The sequence below is a fragment of the Cinclus cinclus genome, chromosome 21, assembly GCF_963662255.1.
Source record: "Cinclus cinclus chromosome 21, bCinCin1.1, whole genome shotgun sequence".
NCBI lineage: Eukaryota > Metazoa > Chordata > Aves > Passeriformes > Cinclidae > Cinclus > Cinclus cinclus.
The window spans coordinates 4,751,144-4,778,956 of record NC_085066.1 but is presented as its reverse complement, the minus strand read 5'-3'; the positions used below and the strand labels follow the sequence as shown (position 1 = coordinate 4,778,956).

At 43.0% G+C, this 27,813-nt stretch overlaps 1 protein-coding gene across 1 annotated transcript; it reads right to left on the bottom strand.

The window, feature by feature from the left end:
• Positions 1–7,355: 7,355 nt before the first annotated feature.
• On the bottom strand, positions 7,356–26,119 carry FRZB (frizzled related protein). The gene is made up of 6 exons (XM_062506670.1): positions 25,528–26,119; positions 16,766–16,813; positions 12,329–12,394; positions 9,920–10,124; positions 9,620–9,683; positions 7,356–8,328 (listed from the first exon to the last, which is right to left on the bottom strand). Exons 1-6 carry the CDS (start codon positions 25,985–25,987, stop codon positions 8,227–8,229), a joined length of 945 nt encoding a protein of 314 aa, XP_062362654.1. The 5' UTR covers positions 25,988–26,119; the 3' UTR covers positions 7,356–8,226.
• Between the last annotated feature and the right edge of the window lie 1,694 nt (positions 26,120–27,813).

Here is a 27,813-nt window from a genome sequence, read left to right as displayed (position 1 = left end):
ACCTTTTTTCATGTGTTTTCTGCAGCCTCTACTGGTTTTTTCTCTCCAGTTTGCTTTGTTACTGTACTTCCTTTCTAGCCTCCACTTTTTTTTTTTTAGCTTTCCTGTTTACTCCATTTCCACACTTTTTTTTTACCCTCTACCTTCTACACTGAGCTTACTGTTCTTTTTCAGTCTCCCATTCTTCTTTGTCCCTCTACCCCTTTAGGGCCTCACCTTTATATTAAACCTCCACTCTCTTTAATGGTTTCTCCTTATTCCTCCACTCATCATTACACTCTCAGGCTCCATTCCACAAAAATATTTCATTGCTGTCCCACATTTAGCCTCTCCCCAAATTTCAGCCTCCACTCTTTTGCCCTCCAGTCTTTCCCACTTCTTTGGTCTCCCATCCCTTTTCAGCCTGCACTCTTTCCAAGCCTCTACTTCCCTCCCAGACTCCCACTGCTTTTCAGCCTCTCACAAATAAAAATGCACTAAAATCATGGACTGAAATGCAGCTGGAAAACACTAACTGGTTTTTTTTTTTCCCTGCTTTTCCTCAAGTAGTGTGTTTAGAACATCCTGTGTTGTGTTTTGTGCTCCAGAAGAAACTGTCCACGCTGGGCAATGGGTTACCCAGTACTTAACATTTCGGTGTCAGCCAAAAGTTTCCTCAAACCAAGGCATTTAAGGCTGCTCAATACTTCTAATAAGACTCAGCTTTCCATTTCCAATCCGTAATTCTGCACCAAAACATTTAGGAAGTGCACAGTTGCACAGCCTGAAGTATTAAATCTCAGCTGTTTGGGGGCTGGAGTTGTTTTGTTCAGTTCTGGTTTCAGACACAGTCAATTCGGGGCAAAGCTAGGGAGGAATACTTCATCCACCCACACAGGCATGGAAAAGCCAGACCTTTGTCTCAGCAGCTCCAGCACTTGAATTTCTTGGCACTCTGGGCTGGTGTGAGAAATGTTACGTTAAATCACGAGGCTGCCACGGTGTCAACAACGTACCAAGAACTCTTGGGCATTTCAGTTTAAGTTCTCCACAGACTGGCTAAATTTCCCTGTAACTGATCTGCACAGAGCCCCTTGAAAGGGGATGTGAGGCAGTGGGAGGAAGCAAATGTCCCTGGTAGCCATCAGCTGGTGGCAGCAGGCTTGGCTCTGGCTGCAGGAATGGGAACAATGAGCGGAAGAAAAGGAGATAAGCAGCCAGGAAACACACAGGGCACAGCAGAGCAGAAAGCCACAAGAAAGCAGAGAGGGAGAGCTGCAAGGCAAAAAAAGCAAACCAGCGTCCAGCTTGGAACAGGAGGGATGCCTGTGTCAGAAAGGAAGCCCTCAGGAAATGCCAGGTGGCATGTCAGAGTGAGAGTGCAAGTGGTACAGGTTCCATGGGGCCAGGGGCAGCAGGAAAACCACACTGGCAAAAGGGAGCCTCTGTGGGAAGTGCCTGGGGCAGTGGAGACCGGTGCATGGGATGGAAGAGCCTGGTTATCCTGTCACTCAGACAAACAATCTCCCAGAGGGAAATGCTGGAAAATGTTGGAATTATGCATGTGAAACCTGGTGGCCAATGTCCATTTTCAGATACTCAGCCTGGGATAAAAAAAAAAAAAAAGGTGGTGCAGGTTTTCCTACCCCAGCAAAGTAAAGAGAGGGCCAGAAGGAGCCACACCAGCTGGGACAGAAACAGGTCCATATGGAGGACAAAGACAATCAATTTTCCAAATGGATCATATAGGATAAAGTGATCAAAATCTTCTGACCTATTTCAAGCCTTCAGACAACTGCACAGGAAGGTCAGATTTGCAGTGTCCAGCACTCAAAATTCAGCAACTCCTAATATTAGATCTGCTGATGACACATGCATTCAGTTCCCCTATTCACCTGTGACAGTCTGATGCTGCCTTTAGTTATACAGTAACATATCTGTACTGTTCACAACACACTGCCTGCCAAAGGGACACAAGAGCAGAGTCACAAGTCATTTCTTTCTGCAGCTCTTGTCCTGAAACTCCTTTTCTATCCCTTCCCCACCTCCTTTCATTATCACTCCTTAAACCTTCCAAGCCCTGAAGCAGGTGAGGGGCAGCTGCTGGCCCAGAGCATCCTCCTGGCCAGGGGAGGTTTAGTTCAGAGCCAGAAATCTCCCCTGCATGACAAGGCTTATCTGGGCTCCACAGGTAAGCTGCTCTGCAAAGGATGCATAATTGTAATTAAAAAAAAAAAAAAAAAAAAAAAAAAGTGCTGTCTGTCAGACAGCCCAACAACTCCCTGTCCTGCAGGAGAAATCTCAATAAACCATTCTGTCATGCATGGAGGGCTATTTGCATTGCCTCTAGAACATGGTACAGGATATTGGATTGTTACTCACTTTGGACCTGGATTGCAGCAGTGCTGATGTGGAGTCTTTCCCATGGGTTTCACACCACAACTTAGACTCAAGATTTCCTATGTCCTCACCTGCCCCACTTTGTAACCAAAGAGAAGCTGCCCACCAAAACAGCTGCTGCTCCTAAAGTGGCTTCAGCTAATTCTGCATCTACACACATTTCTCCTGAAAAGCTGAGGTGTAGGAAATGTCCAGGCAGCCTTGAGTGAGGCAGCTCCAGGTTTGGAACACAGGCAGGTGCTTTCCAGAGGCTGAGAAGCGTGGGAAGAACAGGCACTAAATAACCCCGTGCTCAGGAGAGGGGACTTGCAATCCCCAGTGTGGCAGGTCAGAGGGGCAGCCAAATACATCTCACCCAACAACCCTACAGGGAAAAAAAAAAGCTATGCTTTTTCCCTCTCTTTCCACAAAACACAGAGAATATTTTGACAAAGATGTCAAGCCCCAGCACTTTTGCAGCTGACCTCCGTGCTAGTGGTGCTGCCAGTGATGCTGAACCAATTTTCTGGCTGTGCTGTGTTTTTGTGTCACCATCCCCAAAGCTGTGGCACAGAAACCATTCAGGAATGCATCTGTCCAAAGTGAGTAACAATCCAATATCCTGTACCATGTTCTAGAGGCAATGCAAATAGCCCTCCATGCATGACAGAATGGTTTACTGAGATTTCTCCTGCAGGACAGGGAGTTGTTGGGCTGTCTGACAGACAACACTTTTTTTTTTAATTACACATTATGCTGCTGTGCCAGGCAATGGGGAAGCAAGTCTAGGGTGTCACTCAGGGTAGATATTTCATCCCATCTACAATACTATGCTGAACTGATGCTTCTCTCAGACTCTGTATGCTAGACTGTTACAAAAAAAAAAAGAAAACCCTGATTCCAGTTTAGTGCTGCAATCCTGATTGACTGAACTGTGCTCTTCTCAAAATGTGCAAGTTGCTCTCACCCTACAGACTATGATAATTATTGCATTCAATGGGAGGAAATATACTCCAAAATAATAATTTCTAGGCTGAAATCAAGCTCTGTTATATTTTCAAGGCTAACATGTCCAGAGCAGATTTATTAAAGCCATGAGTGAACCCCTGCCAGAAATTTAGGACACTGCCTGTGAATAAGCAATTTTGGTGTTTATTCCTCCTGCCTCCTCATCTACTGAGCTGCACCAGAGAAACAACTTGTCAGGCTAATCATTCACAGAGATTTTAAGCTGCCTATTTTCTCTCAGGACTAATCTAACCCAGATATGGGAAAGGCATGGTTTTAATCAACCCTTCTATACATCCCATGATGCTTGGTATCATGAGCATGTGTAGGGATGTGCATCATGTGCATCACCCAGTAAAATAACCACATTATACACCATTAACAAGCTGGCTATCACATGCTGTTCTGTTTGCTCTCTTTTTATAGGATTTTAGTGCTGCCTCCAAACAAACCAGTTCTGAAATGAAACAAGGAAAGACTCTGAGTGACTACAGAGCACCTTTGTCATAGCTACAAATTTTTTTACAAAATTAATGGACTGACCATGCCCTCAAATAGTTTCACTGCAGATAAAAGGGCAAAATTAAAAGCCATATACTGTCTCTATTCTGTTCAATAAGATCTTGGGAAAGAGAGTGAAATCAGCCTTCCCTCCAGCATATGGAAAGTCATTTAAAAGGGACACACCATCAGAGCAGCTAGTGCTCTAAAGCAATTCAAGGTATTTTTTTCTTGAAACAAGTGACAGAGTCAGACTCAAGGGAGGGCAGAGCCCTGCATGAACTGCAGAATCACTTACCAGCATTGCACTGAGCAGCACAGGATATGACAGAAAGAGCTGCTTCTTGTCCCTGGTGACACCTCAGGTCAGGTTCTGTTCTCTCTGCAGTGACAAAGGTAGGTTTGCTCCCAGTTTGTACACCTTTCCTTGTCTTCATCCTCACAACAGCTTTATTTTTTCTTTGGCTTTAGCCATAGGGATTGAAAGATGAAGTAGGAGTACCTCACTTTAAGAGAGGAATTAAGTAGATGCTGGATGGGAAGCAGAACTTTTACAAACAAATTAATTGAAGAAAACACTACCTGTTAGCACACACTGACCCACTTAGAGTGCAGGACTTGGGAACATAAGGCAAAGCTCCACTCAATTTAGGGAAGATTTAAAGAGCACCACATTTTCACATCACAGTCTCCAGTTCTAAACTGCATGGGATGTTCAGCTGAAAGGAATGAAAGGGATGTGTCTTTACAAATGAACTGTGGGCTTGCTGGTAGATAAAGCCAGATACTGATAGGTGAAAGAAGCAATGGGAGGGATCACAAATTCCAGAGGAATTCCACTAACTGACACAGATTGTCACCCAAAGCTGTGCTGAATTCCTGGAGTTAAGAGAAAAAAAAAAAAGAGGTACAAAGAAAAGGTGAGCTTGTGTCAGGTGATTCAGGAAGTCTGTACCTCTCAAGTACCTCAGCCAGTGGGGGAAAGAGAGAGGGAAATGCTGGGAAATTGGGATAAAAAGGAGGCTGCATCCCCCAGCAATTCAAGAGACCCCATAGGAAATGCCCCATGGCCTCTCCCTTGTTCAAATAAAGTTACAGGACTCCTCTGCTTCCTTTTTGGACATAAACCTCTGACATCATGAATTAATTTTCCTGACACATGGAATCTCAAACAGAAACCTAATTAGGCAAGATGTAAAATAACAAACCTTAACTTTTTTCCAAAGACTTTGAGAGTGAGGACAGGAGCACAGTAGTAAACATGACAACTCAGAACTTTGGTTTTCTTGGCTTTTGTGCAGCTGATTTCCCTTCTCACATTAACTGATATTCACCGAGTACTTAAACAGAGAAAAAAAATCCAAACCCCAACAATCAAATAGGATTGACAACATGCTTCACAGGATTTGCTGATGCAGTGATGATGCTGACCTTGCTGTACTTACTGTGACCACCACAGGCAGAGCTGCCAGTGCTGGCAGCATGTCTGGAAAACCACACAACGGCGTGGATGAGAATGGAAGCACCAAGCTACAATGTCCCAAATGCATCACAGGGATGTTTTCAAATGGGAACACTGCATTTTTCCCTTGCTGTACCACTGTGATGGTTCCTGGGGGCTCTTCCATCAGGCAAACTCTGTAGTTGACACTCCATTTCCTCTGCAGCTGAGCAACGTGACTTTGGACAAACCAAACTTTTAGGACATACCTGACTTTGTGCTTACATGAATTAATAAAACTGGAGGAACTAAAAAAAACATTACAAATTGAAGCAAAGTCACATCCCAAGTGGCTGTCTTTGAAAGCACTGTGCTGAGAGCTCTGTGCTTTCACAGAAGAATGGGCCATAATAGTGCATTTTTGAAGGTTTAACGTAGAATCACATCAAAACGTGCACAAAAAGGGCAGAAACTGATTTCCTGGGGAAGAAGCAAGAAAATAATGTACAACTATGTTAAATTAATACGACTATAACTTAAATAAAGGCACTTTAAAACACCAGTGGAGTAGTCTAGCTTGTCCCTGGATGTCATTTGTACCAGCAGAAGTGAGTCTGGGTGGTGCTGCAGAGGTTCAGTCACCAAAATAACTGCAATGGGGTAAAAGCAGTGCCAGAGTACATAAAAGACTCCTCAGTTAATTAAGGGATTGCAAAAATTTCCTCTTCCGAGGAGCCCATCATGCCACCCTCATTTTTCATGTGCTAATGAAAAATGCTTAATTCCTCTGGTAAAACAGCAATCTGGTGGCTTCCAGTTAGGGAAATATTTTCAGTGTAACATCATGACATGTGTGACTGTTAAAAATGCTGCTCATTTTTCTCTTACTGAGGTTTTAAAGTGCAGTACTGTACTCTGCTCTGGTGATTTTTAATGGGACTAATGTCAGTATTGGGTTACAACTGGATTAAATAAGGGTGGCTGTTAATTACAGAGAAATGGTATGGGAGAGACTATATTCAGAAGTGGTGGCTAGCAGAGGGTAAACTCCCAACTGTCTGGGGATTTTCTACATTTTTAACAGGGTTTTATGATTTCACAATTCTTTGCATAGCAGAACACGACAGCAGGAGTGTGGACCCTGCAATTCCAGCACTCATCTATGTGACTTCAGTGGTGCTTTGGGGTAAAGAATGAGGGTTTTAACATTATTTAACAGGCTATTCACAGCTTTAAAAATTGCTCAGTTATTTATGAACTCAGTAGAAACACTTGTTAAAGTCACCATCCCTGGGGGTCTTCAAGAAAAGACTGGACATGGCACTCAGTGCTCTGGTACAGTTGACATGGTGAAGGATCAATCAAAGCTCAGACCTGATGATCCTGGAGGTCTTTTCCAACCTAAATAATTCTGTGATCTGTCTGATTCTGAGAAAATACTGAGGATTTAATACCTGGAGGATTAGTAACTTTCTGCCAGCTTTCAGAACCAATCTTTCCCCTAAATTATCCCCTTATTTTTAATTATAAATAAAATTTTGATTGTTGCAGGATGTTGTTCTTTTTCAACTTTCTTGGTATCTAGCCAAATGGAAAACCTTTCCCAAGACTGCTGGTTATTAATTGAAATCTTAAAACAGCATTATTATGATATTCCCAAATACTTCTGTCCTATTTATCATCATCATATTTTCAAAGAACCCAACAACCCAACACAGTTTTCTTACTGAAAGGCAGCCCTAGTGTACTAAAGACAGTACTGACAGCTAGAACACAACAGTCATTTGCTCTTTGTAAGTAGAGCCAGTTCCCCTCTGCAGACTATGCCAAAAAGGATTGTTCTTTGATGACCCCATTTTAATTTCTTTTAAGCATGGGAGAGTAGTAAAACAAAAAGTAATTTCAAATGTGTTGGCACCATCTGCAAAGAATTCTATTAAAGCACAAAAATTAAGGGGGTTATTTTTTGGTTTGTTTTTATATTTTCAAGAGTAGTATCAGCAATATGATGTTGGTTCAGAAGTCAGGTAAGGTCTGTGTTGGCAACTACAATTCTTTTATTGGACATATGTTACTGAGCATTGAACACTTGTTTATGTAGGCAAAGATTTAAGAATAACACCACAAAATCAAAAGGCTAAACTGCAGACCTGTACTGAGAAGCAGGCCTGGTGAGTCTGTCTACTCCTATAATTCAGCTGAGAAAAGGGGGAAAAAACTGCCATTATAAGAGAAGAAGCATGCTATAAATTATGGTTACAGAACTAAACAATCTTTCCTTCAAGATCCAAAGCACTGGAAAACCCAGGTTACCTGTGTAGATGCACATTGTGTTTGTTGCAGGAAATATTTAAAGTTAGACTCTGCCTTATACAAGTTGTTTACCTGTAAGAAAACTTATTAAAGCTATACTGATTCAAACAGTTCTCTTAAGAAAAAAATTTTATGTGTTTCGTAATTATATTTCAGAATAAAAATTGTTACACTTAAACCCAGATAACAACCTATCCAAACAGAGCAAAGAGTGATTAATAAAGAGTGAACAGGGAAAGCCAGTGTGAGTCATGACTTTAAGCAATGGCCTTTGCCAGATTTCATTCCTGCTTGCATCAGAATTTTCTCCCAAAAAAGATTCAGGAGATAAAAAGGAAAATTGAGTATATCCTTGTCTTTCTTCATCTCATAAGGGCAGTTTTCTACAGTTCTCAGTAACAGAAAAAAAAAAAAAAAAATACATTTCCAGAACTTGCACACATCCAGAAAGAAAAAGGCGGAAAACAAGAGGGAGAACAAAAACTAATAAAAGCTACAACATTATTCCATAGTAAACAATAGAATATAACGTGCAATAGTGCAATTTCTCCTTGGCTGCTCCAACAGTGAAGTCTTGCTAGACAGTCCCCTGCATGTCCCCACATCTAACTGCGTGCCTGCCGGGCACCGCCGCCCTTCGGAGCCGAGTCGCCGTGTCCGGGCTCTCCCTTCCCCTTCCCCAGGTGCCGCAGCTTCTGATCCCAGCGCTGCGGATGGAAAGGCAGAGAAACGTCAGGAGAGGCTCCAGGACCCAGGAGAGCTTACAGAACCACAACCAGCAGCAAAAACAGAAAAGTCAAACTGGCGTTCCCGCCGCGTCACCCAGCTCAAGGGTGAGATGAGAGCTTGGTGGGAAGAGTTGTTTAAATAAGGAGACTTTTCCTGGCTTTCTTGTGGGGCTGTGAAGGGTCTGATACAAGGCACAACAGCTTCAGCACAATGGGGACTCACCTTCAAAATAATAACATTTAAATGAAGCTGCTCATGCAGTCTAGGAAAAGCAAAATGAAAAAACAGTCAAGGGATTTTTGTTAATTAAAAAAACCCCTATTATTATTATTATTTATTTACTTTTCTTTGCGCTGGCAACAGAAATCACAGCAAAAAGAAAATAAAAGACATAATAAATATAGCTGGTTCAACTGTTGATGCCCTTGGGAAGGAAGATGATGATGATAAGTCAGTGGTGACATGGCAGAGTTCTCAACACCCCCAGGCTGGGTGCAAGGGCAGAGGCAGCAGGTTACAGACAACAAGGAACTAAATGAGTGTCCCACAGAAAAATTCCAACAAATGAGGTTACCACCCAAGAACTGAAACTGAGCAGAAGTCAGCCCATGGCAACAACATGATTTCCTAGGATTCTGCCAAATCAAACAACGTCTTGAAACAAGATCCCTGCATCTTTTCACTCCTGTAATCTCCACTGATGTGAGAAATGTGCACAGAAAATCTCACTTTTATAAACACAACAGTATTTTCCTGCGAGTGACCCTTACACTGATGAAGAAAGTGCTGAGTGGAAGACTGGTTTGCACAGGCACAACAATTATGGCAAAGGAATGGCTGAGAAATTGTGTCAAAATAAGAGTATTCTGTGTTAAGTGACACTCCTAACAATGTCAAAACCATTGATACTCTGCAATGCATCAAAACATAAAAAGGTAATCCTTGCAGAACTTTCCAGCTAAGCAGGCACGTGTTGTGGAACACAGAGCTTGCCTACAGATTTAAAAAACTCACTACTATTTGCTTTTTTGAGACAGAGGTTTTGACTGCTGCTACACTAGGATGCTTTGGGGTAATTCAACGTATCCCTTTAATTTACTCAGCATCCAATTCTAAGTAATACAGCAAACAACACACCAAGTTAAGTTTTTGATACGTGATATTAATTAACTGGAGGCAGCATACACATTTTCTTCCCTTATTTTGAAAAGAAAGGTAGATGTTTTATGGCACCCACAACCCTTGACTTATGGTGAGGTGTTTTCTTACCTTTATTTTTTTACCAAGGCGTTCCTTCCACTTCTCAGCTATGGAGCCTTCCACCAAGAGTAACCTACACAACAGAGACACCCAGTTACTCCATCAAGAGGCTGCGCAACCCAACCCACACAAAACTGAGACCTCTGTGCCTGCAGAGAGCCCTGCCCTCCCTCAACACCTCCATGAAGGAGATGCACAGACACACACACACCAAGCTTTCCTTCCTTTTGGCTCTGACCTTCAGCTTCATGACAGGGGAAGAGGAAAGACAAACGTTGTTGTTTGCAAGGATAACACAGGAAGAGTCACCTGGAGCGCTCCTTGTCCTCGTAGCCCATGATGATGTACTCTTCATTGGCACTGAGCAGTGGGCACAGGCAGCCAGAATTCGTGTGAAGGTTTACAGTGTCCTTGGGAATGTTCACCAGGGAAGATTTCAGGATCTCCTTTACTTCCACTACTGCAGTGACATCGTGACATTTAGTCTTCACCTCCTTCACTTTAGCCCGAATGACTGGGAAGAAGTCAGAAAGAATGTTGTTAGAATTAACATAATAGCTGACGCAGGTCACTCCCAAGATGTTCTTGGTGACCTCATTATCAGAAACTTAGCTGAACTCCTGCAATGTCTCTGCCTCCATCCCTTCCCTTCATTATTTCACCCTCCACCAAGGAGGTCCAGGTAGCTCACTGTGTCTCTTAATAATATGGTCAGGAGCAGGAGTTATGTACCAGCCCGATTTACGTGCTGTTTAAGTTAGCCTTGGACTTCCTTCCCTCCTTTCTTCTTCACCCTTTCCACATTAAATACATTAGATCTATTTCTTGCATGCTCTCCCTCTGCTTTGAGCAGTGTCTGTTCCCTCTCTGACTACGTGCAGTACAGTTGAGCAAACTTTATCACTCTGACCTTTACACAAAAAGTGAATGTGCATTAAAACTTCTCATATCACTACTTCTGCTGGATGACAGGCCCTTTACCTTTTTTATCCTCTCCAGTGACCCAGCACTAATCTGCTCTGCTCTTTATGAACTTCAAATGCTCCTGATCTTGACCCAATGACCTCTATAATTGTTCCCTCTCTTGCCCTTTCTTTTTGCCTTAAGTTGCACAGGAGGAAAGGCTGCCTTTCAAAGGCAAAGCTTTTCATTCTCTCCTGGTGACCACATGCAAATCCAAAGCCAACCCAGAGGCATGCTCTAGAGAATGCCACATCATTCACAGCCTGCAAACAAGAATCCCTTTCCACACTACAAATAGGAGATACCCCAAATTCCAAATGTCTCCTATGAGAAAAAGGTAATACAGAAGAAAGAAAACCATGGACTTACACATCTCCTCACTTCACATTCACTACCCATAACAACCCTTAACCAGCATGTATTGCAGGCACATTAAATACAGTTGCCAACAAACACTAACTTGTGCATCTGGTATGCACAATCTACTCTAAATGATCCCCTTTCTCAAAACCTTTCAAGATCTCAAAGTAAATTATTGCTTTAGTTTGGAGATATTTCAAATGCCTTTTGAAACCTACTTAATTTCAAAAGCTTGAGAAAATTGACAGGGGCATGCTCAATGACTCTGCCATATGCAGTTTCTGACTAGAGAAGAGTCACTCTGAATTTTTATAAACAAATCCACCAAAACAACAAAAAACTGACTAGTGACCACGAAAGTATTTGGATACAGTTAGAATTTTTTAGCTTTTAACAGCAACTATTTTTAAAAGACGGTTGTCTGACTCTGGTTTTATATATGCATAATCCTAATAAATATTATACAATTGCTACCATTTAAATAAAGCCTTAAAATTCACTGAACTTAAGGCTCTTTGCCTGATTAATGGGGAAAAAAAGGAAGTGTTGCATATAGGCAAGGCCTTATAAAATAAGGGCCTTGTTACCTTTGTAAAATCATGGCTCAGGCCTGCGACTTTGGCTAAGCAGAAAAGGACTATGGAAAAGGGACTCAGCTGAATTAGAGGTAGAAAAACAATTTACAGAACCATTACATATTCACATCGTGGTGTATGGTGGTTGGTTGGATTATGTTTGTTATTATTTAAAACTGTGTGTAACTCCTAAAGGTCTAACTGCTTAGAAAAGCCTGTTTTTTGCAATCAGGAAGAGCCCAATTGTTCAGTTCCTGTGACATTTATTCAGTGGCTTCATTGGCCTAACTTGCTTGAAACCAACAGTATGAAGAAAAATATGAGCCTGCAGCTGTGATATGGCTGTGTGCACTTTTACAGGTGTTACTGACAGCACAACACAGCTGGCAAGCTGCTCATTGCTGGCTGCCACACGCCACAAGACAAAAAAAAACCTGTCAGATCTCATGGAGAGCTAGTGGGCATGAAAGCCATTAAAAACATCCCCTTCTCAAAAGCTGAGTATGTTGGAAATCACAGAGACAGCTGAGGCACAGCAGCCCACAATATCATTATTGTTGCATGGCTGTTCACACTAGAGAAATACATGAACCCCAAATGCCTGCACCAAAACTGAAATAACTCAACAAAAACACTCTTGTACCAACACATCAAGCTAATCCCCTTCATCCTTTTAAATTGGAAATGTTTCAGACTACACCTTCCCCCTGTAATATTGGGTTACCACCAGTAACTGTGAACTTTTTAGGCTTTTTTAATGACACTTTTCCCCTTTCCTGCAGCCTCAAAGCAGCTGGGAGCTGGGTGCAGCTGTTCTCACCATAGTTGTAGTTGTTACGTAGGTAAGTCTTCTGGGTGGCTTTTACAGGTTTGCACTTGCAGCGGTCTACAGAAACAGAAAGCTTTGTTTAGAAAGAAAAAAAGAGCATGTGTTCAGTGACAAATCTTCCCAAAACCTCGAGCTCACACACCTAACTAAAATTTCACTGAAACCACGGGGCATTCCTGGCCTATTCTGCTGGGAGATGTGGAATTGTCCGTGAGACCTTAAATGTTTTTTAGGACAAAACATGACATACTGAAATTCAAAAGAAAAACCAAACCCAAACCGTAACACAACAACAAAGACACACAGACTTTGAGTCTGAAGTGACAAAATCATCATTTTAAGCCAATTCAAGGTTCCATCCTGTGTTCACAGGTGCTGTTAATTCCACCCTTGCAATGCTGTTCTCTCTTCTGTACTAGACTTAAGGAATTCCCTCCTTTCTGTTCCTTTTATCGTGCAAACCGTAATAGAGACACAGAAAGAAAATACTAGGGCAGTGCATGAGTGAGTATTTTTTGAATACTTGGTATCTCAGGTTAGTTTAGCAAACTGGGATATTCTGGCTAGCAGGCATTCATAGAATAGCTGGCATTGGAAGGGACCTTTAAAGGTCATCCAGGGACATCTTCAACTAGATCAGGCTGCTGAGAGGTCCATCCAATTCACCATTAGGAATTATGTAAATTTTACACAATTCTATTATGACCCAGAAGCCCAAATTTGGTGAAAACAGAGAAACTGTTAGCCCTTGTTGCCTTCAAAGAACAACACAAATGAGCACTGTCAGAGCAGCATTTCCAAAGGTGCACATGCCAGACAGCTGGGAACTCTAACAGAGGTAAAAACATTTTTCATTAATGCCCAGAGTATGCCAATGCTGAAGCTCCAGACCCACAGTGGTGTTCATCAACACCACTGGTATTTCAAGGCTGGCTGTTCTACTGCAAATATTAATTTATTTGACACTAGTGTGGTTTGGTGGAGTAATTTCAAACAGCAGATCCCAGTACTACACGTGCATGGCCATGTATTTTGACATAAATTGAATGATTTGGCATAAATGGAAGTAGATTTAATGCAGCTTATTTCTATATACCATCACTCCAAATATCAATGCCTACAAGCTAGTGATTTAGTTGAATTCAACATGAAGGGTCTGAAAAAGAACTTTTTATTTTTATTATAACATTTTTATTTTATGTGCTATATAAGATTCCTGCATCTTAAAAAAATTTAAAAGGTGATGGAATCATACAGTTACCAACTTCTCAAATCATTATTTATTTTCAATTGGAAGTATTTTTGTAGTTGAAAATACAAAAAAAAAAAAGGAAAGAGGAAAACATTTCAAAAGTAAAGTATATTATTTCCTTGAATTTCAAACACATCCTCAGGAATCTATATATACAGTCCTACAGACCAACTTTTCTATGTGTTTGTGTTAAAATAACAAAAGGAGAAAAGGGAAGTGATTTTTGGCTTCCCTTCTGCCTTTGTGAGCTCATGGATACTGTAGGCCAAGTTAAAGCTCCTTTTACAAGCTGCCTTGATACAGGGCATAAAAGATCTGCTCCTGTGACCCAGGCTCATCACAGGCACCTCAGCACTCAAGCTCAACAACATAAATCCAGCAACTTACATTACACTATAATCTCCTGCTCTACAGTACTTTGCACTGTGTCCCAGGTAAAATAAAATAGATTACAATGCAAGATGAACACAGTCTCACATTTCCTTCAGTTTGAAGGCAGCACTGGCTTATTTGATTAATTTCAGAATATATTTTATTAGTCTAGTTCTGTATCTAAATTACAGACCTGCCTGTGTTCTTACAGAAGAACCTCCTAGTCACCCTCATGCTTTTTAAATTTACATTTAAAAGAACTGTACAAAATGCTGCATTATTCCTAATTACTATTCAGAGATGCAGAAACTAACACAAAAGTCATCTTTATAACAAAGCTAGAGCCAGAACCAATTCCTCTCTCCCAATTCCTGGTACAGTGATTTTCAAAGGTAGGCAATGTTGACCTTCCCTCAGGGAGCAGGAACACCCTCAAAAGGTGGCTGTAAAAATTCACTGCATTGCCTGATGCTGATGGAAAATCCCATCCTACCTGACAGCCTCCTCAGGAGCTGCCAGAATTACCAGAAGAGCTCTGAGACCACAAGAGTGGTTAAGTCTCAAGCAGAGACAAGCAGCAGAGGCTCCCACTGGTTTTGACTGAGATCACAGATAGCCATTAAGATTTCTTCTCAAGTAAAATATAGGATTACCAACTGCTCAAAATCTCTGTCTTTCAAAACTTCACTCTGTAAATGCCAAAAGACATGGACTACAAAGGAGAATAGTTTTCCTCATGGATTGCTACCAAGAAATATGTGTGTCGTTTAAAATATACGTGCCATGATCAAAAACCTGGCTGTAATACTGACCTGTACAAGCACTCAAACCTGGCAAGTAACTCCCAGATAAACAAAGGATGAAAAAAAAAAACCACCAGAAAATTTTCTAAGAGACTTGAGGAGCATGGGATGAAGCAGAAAACAATGCAGTTCACTGCCAACAGAGGTAAAAAATGGTCTCCCAAAAAAACCCCATGGAGACTTGAAGGGGAGGTTTTGCCAGCAGACACTGCCATGGAAAAAAGGTGTCTCAAACAGGGATAACCCATGAGTACTGTTCCCTGTGACCATGCACAGCAGCACAAGCAGTAAGATGCAGAAACCACAGAGCTGATAATGGGACTTTTTTAAAAAATACATCAATTCGCTACTTGCAAAACAAACAAACAAACAAACAAAAAAGCTTTTATTTACAATGGCAAAACTACAGATTTACTTTACTCAACACATAAACAGAGCCATTTTGAAACGTGGACTTTTAGGTGGTCCAACTGTGTTTGTCAGCTCAAACAGATGTAGCACATTGAACAAGAAATCCTGTATGTACAGCAAAAGGAAATTATATCAGCAATTTGATGCATGTACAGTAAAAGGAAATGATATCAGCATTTTGATGCATGTACAGTAAAAGGCAGTGATATCAGCAGATACTGCATCAGCAATTTTTCTGTGCATCCTTACCCTATTTTCTAGGTGGGATTTTTTTTTTAGGTCTGGTTTTGCTTTCACCATTGAAAGGCATCACAACAATATGTAACAATTATGACTGAAACTTTCCTCTTCCACTGCAGGGTCACTCACTGGAATTACAAGCCTTCTCCATGCCTATGGACAGGCAGCAGTAAAGAAATGCTTCACAGTTTTGATATAAGGTGACACTGAGAGCATACAGCACAGTCTGCATGGAGCATGAATTCCCTGCTTTCTCCATGACACACAACTGAAAATGGCTTCAAACAATAAAGATACTAACACTAGTAACAAATTTCTTTAGCAAGTCTTCCAGACATGGTCCCATGCTCAAGACAATTTAAAGCAAAGCTTGTTAAGGGGCTTGCTTTTATGTGTTTTTTTAAATGTACCTGGGTTTCTAGAGGGTATGCATTGTGATTTAAAGGACATTTTGCACAAATGTAGCTGCTTTCACATTGGGACCTACTGATTAAATTTTTAAACTGTATTATAAACTGGGCATTACTTTTTGCAATTTGGTCACAGAGCTTAGTGCTGAAATGATATATATATAGGTATCTAATGACAGGTTCAACAACCATGCTAAGGTGTTTATGTTCTTGAAGTGAACATCAGTGCACACTGTAGCTCATCAGCACCTCTGCAGAAGGAAAAGACATGGATGCCAATGGAGGCTTCCGAGTCTCAATTTCTTGACAAAGAACTAAGAGGAGAACTTTGGATGAAATCATAATAAAATTCAAGGAAATCTACACTCATTAGCTTGCTTGAGGCAAAAGATTCACATTCCTATAATTATTATATACTATCCTGGGCTTTGCTGCTTTGCATTGGCAAAGTGGTGGTAATGCTCAGGGGGTTTTATTCACTTTTATTCAGTTCCAGTAAAACCAAAACAGAAATAAAAAGCAACAGGAGACTTGCTGGAATAAGGTGCCACCCCCAATCTCCTCAGGCTAACACAAGTATTGCCATTATCTACAAAGGGCATTGAATTTAATTTGAAAACTTTAAGGTCAGAATGAACCATTATCTTCACTGGTTTTGCCCAGGGGAAAAAAAATCAATTTAATGATTACTCTCTCTGTTCAAGACAAAACTTTGAATAAAATCAGCACAGCCCTCTTGCTTTGATGGACATTTTGAGGCTGAATAGCCCCAAATCCCACCTGCACATGGAATGCAAAAAACACAACCTACAGTACTCTCAGTCAAGACAAAGTATCTAGGTATTTATTGCTTATTACCCCTCTTGCTTAATTAAATATTTCAACGATTTGAAAGTCTACAACTTATTATATATATACAGTTTTATAAAAATGTACTTACCAATGCTGGCACCTCTACAGTTGCCATTATTAGAATCCATAGGGAAATCTGGCATGGATTTGTAAAATACGTAAAGAAATGTTAGTATTTTTAATATTGGATTATTTCACTACACATACATTACAACGTTTTCTCTAACATTTAGGACATGGAAACTTAATAACTTTACTAATAAACATTTTGTAATATTCTAGAGGTCAGCCCACTAAAATTGACACAATGTCTTACCCAAATTTCACCTGAATCCAGCATGTTAAATGCTGAAGCAGACTAAATATCCCATTTCCATTACTACAGACTGGCAGGTTTCAGACATGGGTTGACATTTATGCCATGAATTTTGATCACCTACAGAAAACGCATGTAGTGTTTGCATTTAATTAGATGATGAAGGAGAAATTACTTTTGGGGGATTTTTTTGGTTACTGAGGAAATCAAATCAACCAACCATAATCACACTGCTGAAGTAAATGCCAAAATAAATGTTTTGGACCTTCCCCTCAGTTTAAAAACACAGATTACTGTGAAGGATAGATAAGGAACAAAAGTTTAAAGAGGCACTATGCCCAAAGAACTGGTTTCAGACACATTCATAACTGGAGCGTATCCCACATTAGTAAAATGCATCATTTCAAACCTATTTATTCAATCACATAATTTAATGGGTTTATACATATATTTCATCATGAAAAACAAGTTATGTTAATATATATAATCTTGAATGAGCTAAGGACAAAATAAATGCAAGAGGACCAAGAACTGGGAGAGCAGCAGGATATTTCATCAGAATGGCACATAAAATGGAAAAACAAATGAGCTTCCAAAGAAAAAACCCACCTGTAATTTTGCACACTTAAATCATTTATGCTGCTCTCCCAGTTCTGGAATCTGGAATCCTGCAATCATCTTTCTTAGATTCTTACATAATCCTGGGGGCAAGGCCACTGCCTTTAGTAGAACCAATGTAACAGAAGTTCCTCTTTTGCAGCCTGAGCTGCATTTGCTGTAAAACAGCCCAAGACACTCATGATACTCAGCATTCACAATGACTTTACATGTGTGGATTAAATTTTAAGGGCCAGGATCACTATTTAATCACAAATTCTGTAAATACCTGTTTACAAGAAAAATATCACTTAGTTAACATTCTAATTTTGCCATCCTTCTTTAAAAAAAAAATCTCCACTTAATGAATACTTGTTCTACTCATAGCAATATGAATTTTCATTTACATAAATGAGGATGCAACTAAATCACACTTAGGGCAAGAGTAAAACTGAAAAGCAACTAATTCCCTCACATAGCAATTAAAAAATTTTGAGACTTCAGGAATGATTATTCTAGTCAGCATAAAGAGCAAAGGGTATAGAAAATCACATAGAAAGATTGAACAGATGCTCTTTTATATTCAGTATCTTATTGCTAATGAAACATCACATTCATTTTCTTGCAAAGAAAGTTCCAAACTACCACAGGATCTTAGTTTATAGGAAAAAAAAACAAAAACAAAAACATTTTAATGGAGCCAATCCAATCTTTGCAATCAAATAATTCCACAGTACCTCTGAATCTTCACCATGCTGCCTTGGAACAAGTCAAACTATACAAGATGGTTCTTCACTTATATGTTTGATTTTGATTATTCACCTGAGTTATTCTCAGTGCATTAAGAATGCATTTTATATTGTACCAAAAGCATTCTAGTGTTCCAGGATGTAATGAAAGAGGAATTGAAATGGCTTCCCTCTTGCAAAAGGTGAACAAAAGGATAACCACACTTATTCTTCTTCTTCTTCTGGGCCAATTATCTATTGTCTTGTTCATTCAGCCTAGCTACAGCTTTCAATCTACAATTCCTTCTGATGTGGTAAAAGCATAGAGAGCACTCAGGTCTATGGGCTGATATTCCTCCCATCTGCTCTAACTACAGAAGAAAAGTCTGCAAAAAACCCTCCAGCCACCAGCCACAGAGAGGTGGCCAAATAAGCCTCTCCCTGTGTACCTAAGACTGATGTTTCACCACTCTGAGCATCCCCAACCCCTGGGAGAAAGCTCTCCAGATTCACTGCCCCTCTCACTCAGTTGCCTTGGCCACATTCTCAGGTTTTCTTGAAGGCCAGCTGCATATGATCAATTCACCTCCTCTGGTTTTTCACCTGGCCCAGCAAGTTAAAATTCCTGCCAAAATAGGTATTTCAGGGACAGTTTGTTCATACCTTCAAAGCACATTCCCCATTCCATCAAAATTGTTACTGGGGACAGAAAAAATCTTCATCATGGAGAAGACGAGAGAAGTATCAGATTGAGTGTTTACCATCTTCCATCCACAGAAGGAAAAAAGCCCTGAAGTGCACTGTCCCTACCTAAACCAAGATCCAAACAGGTATGACTTCATGGTGCTTCAGAAAACCTAGCCCAACCCACACTGAAAAGACAGCTTAAGATAAACCAGAGCCCAGTAAAGGGTTCAGAGCCTTCCCTGGCCCCTGTGGGGTGTGATGCTCATGGGTGCTGGCTGAGGAACTGTCCTTTGAGCTCACACCAACACAAGGAGGTGAGCACTTGACACAGCAGCACAAACCTGGTCCTGCCAACAAGCATGGAAATAACCTGCTTTAGGCCAGATATCCCCACACACTCTCAGGTACACAACTTATTTTAAAGCAAATTACAACACCATCTCCTAATCCTGCACTGCCAGGTCACCTGTCCTACCCCAACCCAGTAACCCCCAAGGAAGTAGCTGTGTGTGCAGCCAGAGTGATTCAGGTGTGTGCAAAGCACCCATCAATGGAAGTTTCTGTGTCTGCACACCCATCTCCTGTTTCTGTGCCTGCACAAAGGCAGCAGTGCAGCTTTGTGGTCAGAACGTGGTGTCCACGGGTGAGCAGAGGAGGGGTGAACAGGTACCCACACATCAGTTCACAGTTCATTTCTGGACTTGGGAGGGCTTGAGCCAGGCAAGTACTGACCTTTCCTTGATGTTTATCCTTTCCAATGCACTCATGCCTATTCAGGGATAACTGGTTTCTACAGATGGACAGGAGTGTGGGCTTATGGAGGGGACTGGAGACCTCTGCCACTGGATGACATCTCTCAGGAAAGCCTTCTCATTGCTCTTACCTTCCCCAGGTAAGCTCATACAGTCTGGTCCCTGCTTACCTACCAGGAGGAGATTGCAAGAGGGTCCAGGCCACCCATCCACCCAGCCCCTGTGAAATCTGTCCCTAGCAGCCTGATGGACAGAGGCCTCTCTCCACCAGGAGATGCTCAGGAGTGCTGAGACCTTCAGCTGTAACACAGACAGAGGGAGGGGAAAAAAAAGCTATTTAAAAAACCCCAAACAACTGACTTCTTCCTATTGCTCCATTTCTCTTCATGGGCAAACCCTCTGCCAAGTTTTGTCTATGCAAAGCAATCTTTCTGAAATAAACACCTGTCAGTGATGAGTAACAGGATTGCCAAAGAGGGGAATGCTACCCAGAGGTCCAGTCCAAAAGTTTCCTATTAAATTTTATTTAGGAGCCGGGGACAAAATCTAAACTGTTTTTTCCAATATGCCATCTTAATTGCTTTTCAGAGGGATCCTATATTTAAAAAAACAAACCAAAGCACTAACAATGAGAACTAAATAAAAGCCACTTACACAGTAAGTGTACAAAATAACACTGCCTGCAACCACAGATTTGGACGAGAGGTTTGAAAAAGAGAAACAATTTGGTAATACCTACTTTTGAGCAAACACCTTTCCTATATCGCTGTTTAAATAAATAAATAAAAATGTTAAAAGGCAGAGGAAGGCCAAAAGTAACACAATCCTGGTTTCATCATGGTTAAAGAATATGGTCTAGCTATTACTGAAGCCACTCCAAGCACTGTGCTCTGAAGAATTAAACCACAGCCAGTGGCAGCTGCTTGGGTACCTTCTTTAGATTGAGGTATCTGTGAACCCCATTAATTAAGATACCCTTCCACAATTCATGGATTCGTTGTCATTTACTTCAGCTCTTAATACAGCGAGGATCTTTGATAAGTTGGTTGCAAAAACATGCACGAAAAAGCCAAGTGACAGGAAAATTGATGCTAGTTAAACATTCAATACAAAGAACTCAAACTCCAAGTTGTAGAGCAGCCAGCAACGTGGCTGTTCCACATAATATACTCCTCATAACAAACCCCACCAGGTTTTGATGACATTTAATGGCCCAGGTATTGACTAAATGCTTAGACTGTAAAATCCAGGGGACTCAGCCTACAAAGGCAGCTGAACTGGAGTAAGCACCTAATACCATTGGTGGTATCTTCATTACTATGATTTACACTCTCTTATTAACTCCTCCTGTCCCGTTTCAGGCTTGAAACTTGTAGCAATTTTGTTAATTAACTGAGAAATGAGGCTGCTCCCAAGTTTTGAGAAAAGACCTAAACAAATCCCAACTTTATAAATGATAACCTGGGCATGACTGCTCATCCTCAACACAGTTTGTAACACTCCCCCAGCAACATCATGCACATCAACTGCTCTAAGTAGAGCTAGGCAAAGACTGAGCCAGAACAAATTGGATCTGGAACTTGGAAACCACTGTTTTGGAAATTAAGTCAAAAATATATCAGAAACAAGTATGAGAAATGGCTCATTCACTTGTCTTTTAAGCCTGCAATGCCAAATTTACATACTTGGTTACTATTAAATCATCCAGACAGACATAGAGGACTTAGGCAACATGGAGAAATCATGGCTTCACATATGATTTAAGAAAACAGATGTCCATCATATGAATAATCTATAATTTTCTTTAGTGTTTAAGAGATGGTGTTTTTCTAAAAATCACTTCACAGTTCTCCTTAGACATCTTATGATAGTTTGGGTGTTAACTGCACATGGTTGATACCTTGTGATGTGGCTTCCCTTTTCCCCAACATCTTATTAACAGGCCAACATGCCTTCAAGCTATATTCTTATCTAAATAAGATATGGTGAGACAGCCTGCCTGACAAATCTGTCTTCCCATACCCACAGTACCCATCACACTGCTCTGGTTTTGTTGCTAATTCCCTCTTCAAAACAGAATAAACATTTCACTTGAGACATAAACACTCTGCTAGGCAGCAGCAGCCAAGGACATATGTCAAAGATGCTTTTTTAGTCAGCATCCCAATGCCAACACTAGCCATTTATTACCTGCAAAAAACACAGGTCCTGCCTCTGAAATTGTAGATTTGAGAGAGTTTTGTCTCTCAGCAGTTCCTGTTGCTTCACAGACCTAAGAAGGTTTGACAGGGTCCTGGATGAGGGAAGCAGATAATCTGATAGACTGGAGGAAGAATAAGCATGTGCACGTGAGGACTGAAATATGTGGAGCAAGTGAACAGGACCTCCCAGAGATGTAAGACACCTTGTACTACTTCTGCAAGCAGAACCACTTTCACCTCCAAAAAGCACAGGACAGGGATGTGGGATAAATGCCATAGGAGACTTCAAACAACATTAGCATGCAGTAATCTGATATCTGGGGTGTTAATGTACTGTCAAGATGCTCTTCCATCCTCCATCCTGGATGATGATTTGTTGGATCCTCCACAAAAAGCCCAAATATTCAGCACCAGACTTGCCTCCAGAACACCCACACCATGCCTGCAGCATCCCTCTGCTTTCTGGCTGTAAAGGAACCCGGAGGTTTCTCAAAGAGAATGAAAAATTGAGAAACATACACTTCCCACATGACACTTGTTTTAAGCTAGTCTCTGTAACTTGAGGAACTTAAGACCTCCCAATCAGCACTCCCACTTAGGTTTTGGAGACTAGCACAAACCCAGGGGGTGGGCTATTCCTCTAACTGAGCCCAAAACACAGCACTGCTGTCAGCTTTCTCCATCACAGACATTGCAGCAGCTGCTTCACCCCTTCACCATGCCAGCAGCCTCTTGCTCCTGCGACAGGGAGCATCTCGATCTTTCTCACCACCTGAACTCAAATGGAAAGAGGTCCCAGAAGACATCTGTGGTGGACTTTGGTTCAACAGCTGAAAGTGAACTTCTTACTGAGATTCATCACAGGTTTTACCAACCACAGCTTCTCCATATTTTGTAACAGTCACAGGCTACTGGGATGCAGGGAATGTAATTGATGGAAATTGGGCTTGTGAACCCAGTCCCTGCTCTGACAAGGACAAACACTGCCTACATCATCCTTAAGGCTGCTCCCTTACAGAAGGGACAAGACAAATGTTCTAATGCTCACCAGCAATAATGCAGAAAACTCAAGAGGACAGGAAACAGTAGAACCCTGTTAAAGGTAGCAAAAGAGTGAGAACAAAAACAAGATTTCACTTCAAAGAATAGAAAAAGCCTCTTCTACAACAGAAAGCCATGAAACAATGGATTATATTTCTGCCTGCTCTATTAGATGTAGTTTACAGACAACAGAAAGGGCTAGAATGCTTAGGAGATAAATAAAAGCAATGAAGAGCAGGTATTCTGCACACTACTCATCAGACAGTTGGTTACTCGTGTCTTCTACTGAGCTGCAATTTTTTATTTGGAGAACTGGATTTGAAAGTGTTCACCTTACCTCTCCCTAGAACAGGAATCCTTCCCTCTGCTTTCTAAAAGAACAGTTTTATTCCCTCAAGAAGGATTCTTTCAGTCTGGTGCATAATGCATCAGTTCAAAATATTCAGCCCAGAAATGAGAATGTCATCAGGTTCTCATTCACTGAAAGAGAGTTTTCATGGATCTGGCCCTGGAATCCCTCAAAGAGGTTATTGTACTGCTGAGGTCCTCAGAAATAGGTAACTCGGGGGCGATTTCAGCCAAACTTCCTCCCTCCAGATTTGAATGTGATTGCTTTCAAACTGCTGCAGACCTGCCAAACCTTGCTCATGCTGGAGCCATTTTTAAGGTGGTTTTGAAAGCACCTCAATGCTGCAGGGAAAGGTGCTTGGTATTTAAAACCATGTCTCCCCAAAACTACCCCAGCAGGACTGCAGGTTCCAGACAGCAGCAGCTGATGGCAAAAATAGATGGTTGTGCTCGTGGGCTGGGGAAAGAAGAAGGAAAAGGCAAGACAGAAGCAGTTAGAAACAGCAGTAATGACTGGAGATGGCAAGGTATGGAGGTTTCAAGAGGTGCAGAGGGTAAGAGAATAATGTCAGAGATAGAGTAGGATTTGTCTGGCCTGTAAATAAATGGAGATGGAGAGAGCAGCTTACCTGGGAAGGCTGAGCTGGGGAGCACGGTCAGGAAACTGAAGCGTGATATTTTGTTAGGAGAAGAAAACAGGAATTACAGCGTTTGGCATTACTGGCAGTGGGACAGAAGCACAGTAAAATACTGTGCTGAGCACAGCACGAAAAATCCCCCTTTCATTCCCAGGCTGCTGCTGAGGGAGGACAGAAAGGTGAGATCCACTGCCCATCAGTGAGCTCCCCTAATCCAGCACTGCAGCTGTAGACACTGAAGGAGACAGGCAGCAGCACAAGCTCGTGGGGTGCACGGGTGCTGCTCTGCTCTGACCCTTCTGGTCTGCTTTCCCACCCCAGTACTGCTCGCCAGCTCCTCTGATGGAGAAGTCTGGCAGAGCCACCAGAACTGAAGCATTGCATCAAAGAAAATGGTAGCCTGGCTCCACCAGCAGAAAATACTTTCCTGAAAATACACAGGCACTGTAGTCACTTTGTAAAAGGCCAGAGCTCACTCGTGATAACATCCACTAGTTTGCTTTAATTTCCTGTTCAATAGCTCCCTGTATTCAATATTTCTGTGGTGCTCAGTTCATCACATTGGAGCGGTGTCCTGCCAACTCCTCCAACCCAAAGGCAGCTGTGACAATTGCAGGATCCCTGAGCCACAGCAGGCTGGTGGCTCGGCGGTGGCCTGAACAGTCAGTAGTCCTCACCTGACTGCACAGAGATGCTCCCGCCTCTGACAGTACTGCAGGCAGCACCAGCCATCCTGTGGGATCACAGGGAGCTCAGCTGGAGAAACAGGATGCAGTGAGAAAGATGAGCAGCTCCAACAGCCCCGGTGAGGGCACAGGGGTCAGCCACCACCAGCGCTGCTCTGGAGTTGACACGGGTGCAGGAGGCAGCATTTGATCGCTCCAGGGATGTTGGGAACCAAAGACAATGAAGGCTGCACTTCACTACTCTCCTCACCTAGCTGTAAGTCTAGAGCCCAGGGACCCGCTGGGGAACCTGTGCTGAAACCTGTGCCTTCAGTGCTAACCACTGAGATGAGCATGTTTTCACCCCTCCAGCTGTGCATGTGCCACCACGGGCATGGGAAGTGAGTGGGGACACGCCGGTCCCCCAGCTCCTGTCTGGGGCTCCTCTGGGCACAGATCTTTCCCCAGTGGGAAAGTGTGGGAGGGGAGCAACCTGCTTTGGCAGGGAGCGGCCCAGGATGAGCAGAGATGGGGGGGGGGGGAGAGCCCCTCACTTGGGCGGCTCTGTATTCTCTGCCAGCAAACGCTGCCGCTGGATCAGCGGAGAGCGGAATGGAAACGCTCCCCGTTCGTGTGGAACGAGGGCTGCAGCTCCCACACTCACAGATCGGCGGCGGGGCTGTCACTTGTCACACACAGCAAAACTTTTCCAGCAGCGACGCGGCTGCTAAAGGCAGAGAAAAGACAGAAGAGCGGAGGGCAAAGCACAGAGAACCCGAGAGCGCTCCCGGGCCGGCTGGGCTGCGCTCCCCTCCCGCCCCCATTGTCCCGGTGCCGGTCCCGGTCCCGGTGCCGGTGCCGGTCCCCGCGCACTCACCCGCGCCCTCGGCGGTGACGATGGCCTCCGGGGAGATGCACACCCCGCGGTCGTACACCGGCAGCTCGTCGCAGGCCAGGCTGTCGGGCCAGGCGTGGCTGTAGCGGACCAGCACGGGCTCGCAGCCGGCGCGGGCGCGCTCGCAGACGGACTTGCAGGGCTTGATGGGCTCGTGCTGGAAGTCGATGGTGCAGATGGGCGCGTACATGGCGCAGAGGAAGAAGAGGAGGTCGGGGCTGCAGTTGGTGCCCAGCAGCCCCTCGAACTGCTCCATGGCCAGCACGGCGTTGGCCTGCGTGCTGTGGTGCAGGTGGTTCGGCATCTTGGTCACGTTCCAGGGCAGCGGCTTGCAGAGCGGGATGCGCACGGGCTCGCAGGCCGCCCCCTGCCCCGCCGGCGGCCGCCCCAGCAGCAGCAGCCCGGCCAGGGCCAGCACCAGCACCGGCAGCCCCCGCCACATGCCGCCCGCCCCGACGGTGAGCCAGGGGCCGAGCGGGCAGAGAGCGGCGCGGGGGCGGCTCCGCCCGCCCCGGTTGGGCTCGGCTCGGCTCGGCTCGGCTCGGCTGGGCTCGGCCGGGCTCGGCTCGGCCCCTCCGCGCTGCCCCCGCGGGGTCCCGCCTCTCTCCGTCCCGCAGCCCGGCCCCGAACAAAGGAGAGCCCTGCGCAAGGCAAGGGGGGGAATCTGAGAGAGAAATTTGCCTCGTCCTCGCCGGAAGGCGAGCGAGAGCTTTAATTCTCCCCGAAGTAAAAACCTTACTGGTTTTACCTACTGAACATGATTTCAGACCAAGCGCTCGGAGATACATTCATATAGTTTTTAGCAAAGCCCTATTTTTTAATTTTTTTTTTTTTTTTAGCAAGAGGTGCGCACGGAAAGCACATAGCGATGGGGGAGTAGTTTTACAAGAGAGTAATAATGTCGAGAAGGCTTAAAAATGAGGGAGATTGGGGTGAGCAGCTGGGGATGCTTTCTTTTCAGGAGAGTAAAAAAAAAATAAAATTGAGGAGGCCAGATACTGTTTAAGAGACTTTGCAAAACAGTGTTACCGCAATAAAGGGAGTTCTGACTTGATTTGAAAAAAGCACCTTGATATAATCATAGAATCACAGAACAGTTTGAGTCGGAAAGGACCTTAAAGATCATCTAGTTCCAAGCCCCTGCCGTGGACAGGGACGCCTTCCACTTGACCAGGTTGCACAGAGAAAACAAGCTGACATTTATTAGCTGAACAAATTCTTTCCAGTTACAAACGTACGAGCAAGTGCTCGATCACGCATTTATTATTCCAGTTCTGCCCCTAAATCAAACCTGTGAGTGGAAACACACCTACCACAAGCCAACACTCAGAAACCAGACCAAAAATGTGAACAAGCTGTGAAAGCAACCATGGATACAGACTCACAAACACAGGGTCCTAAGCCTAGAAAGGCTTTTCTGCAATTTTTAGTTTTATGACTGCAGATGAAACCTTGATCCCTTTAACTAAGCTTAACTCAGTCCTGGTTCCAACAAAGGCACGTGCCAAGCAAACAAGGACTTATAATATGGTCAGTGGAGTAGAGGTACCTTTCATTTGCCCTTCTCCACAGGTGCTAATTTCAAGGAGCAAGCCCTTGTTCCCTGCACTCCCAGAAGAAAATTTGGGCCTCAAAGGGAGGCAGAAATGTTCACACACATGTGCATGTGACAGCCTTAGGAGCCATCAGTCAGGCTGCCCCTGACCCTGCACCTGCATCCAGGCTTACAAGATAGCCACGAAGGCAAGCAAAGGGAAACTTGCTCATCTGCAGGGGAAATTTGAGAAACAACTGTTTTGTACTCATCTTCCTAGCTCTTCAAATTCAGTCATAGCAAAGCCTCAGGCTTGAGTTTTCCCTAGCAGTGTAAAAGAACACATGTTTTAAAAAAGCATGTGGTGTAATAAAAACCTTACCCAGCTGGTTGGGAGCTGAATACATCAGGACTTTACCTGAGAGTGGTGAGTGTGAGAGCCATGCATCCCTGAGAATGAGTCCTGGGAAGTGAGCCAGAGCAATGCAAAGTACTCATTCACATGAGTGAGCATACCTTTCTACTTCAATATGAAATTCTCCCATCTCTTATTTCTGGGATATTTTTTCAGATTGATAATTACACAAAACAGCTTTAAAAATATTTCCTTTGCTTTGCAGGAAAAAGCACTGATAATAGTGAATATTCCTATCCCTGCAATAATGCTATCAAGTACAAAAGTTTAATTTTTTAGCCCAAAGTCTATATGACCTACATGAGAAGACCTTGTACTT

Excerpts from the sequence above, each read along its gene's own strand:
- FRZB (XM_062506670.1), bottom strand. The coding sequence starts at position 25,987 with ATGTGGCGGGGGCTGCCGGTGCTGGTGCTGGCCCTGGCCGGGCTGCTG. Across the intron at positions 16,814-25,527 it reads CGTCACCGCCGAGGGCGCGG|ATTTCCCTATGGATTCTAAT; the intron begins GTGAGTGCGCGG and ends AATCCATGCCAG. Across the intron at positions 10,125-12,328 it reads ACGTAACAACTACAACTATG|TCATTCGGGCTAAAGTGAAG; the intron begins GTGAGAACAGCT and ends ACTTCTTCCCAG.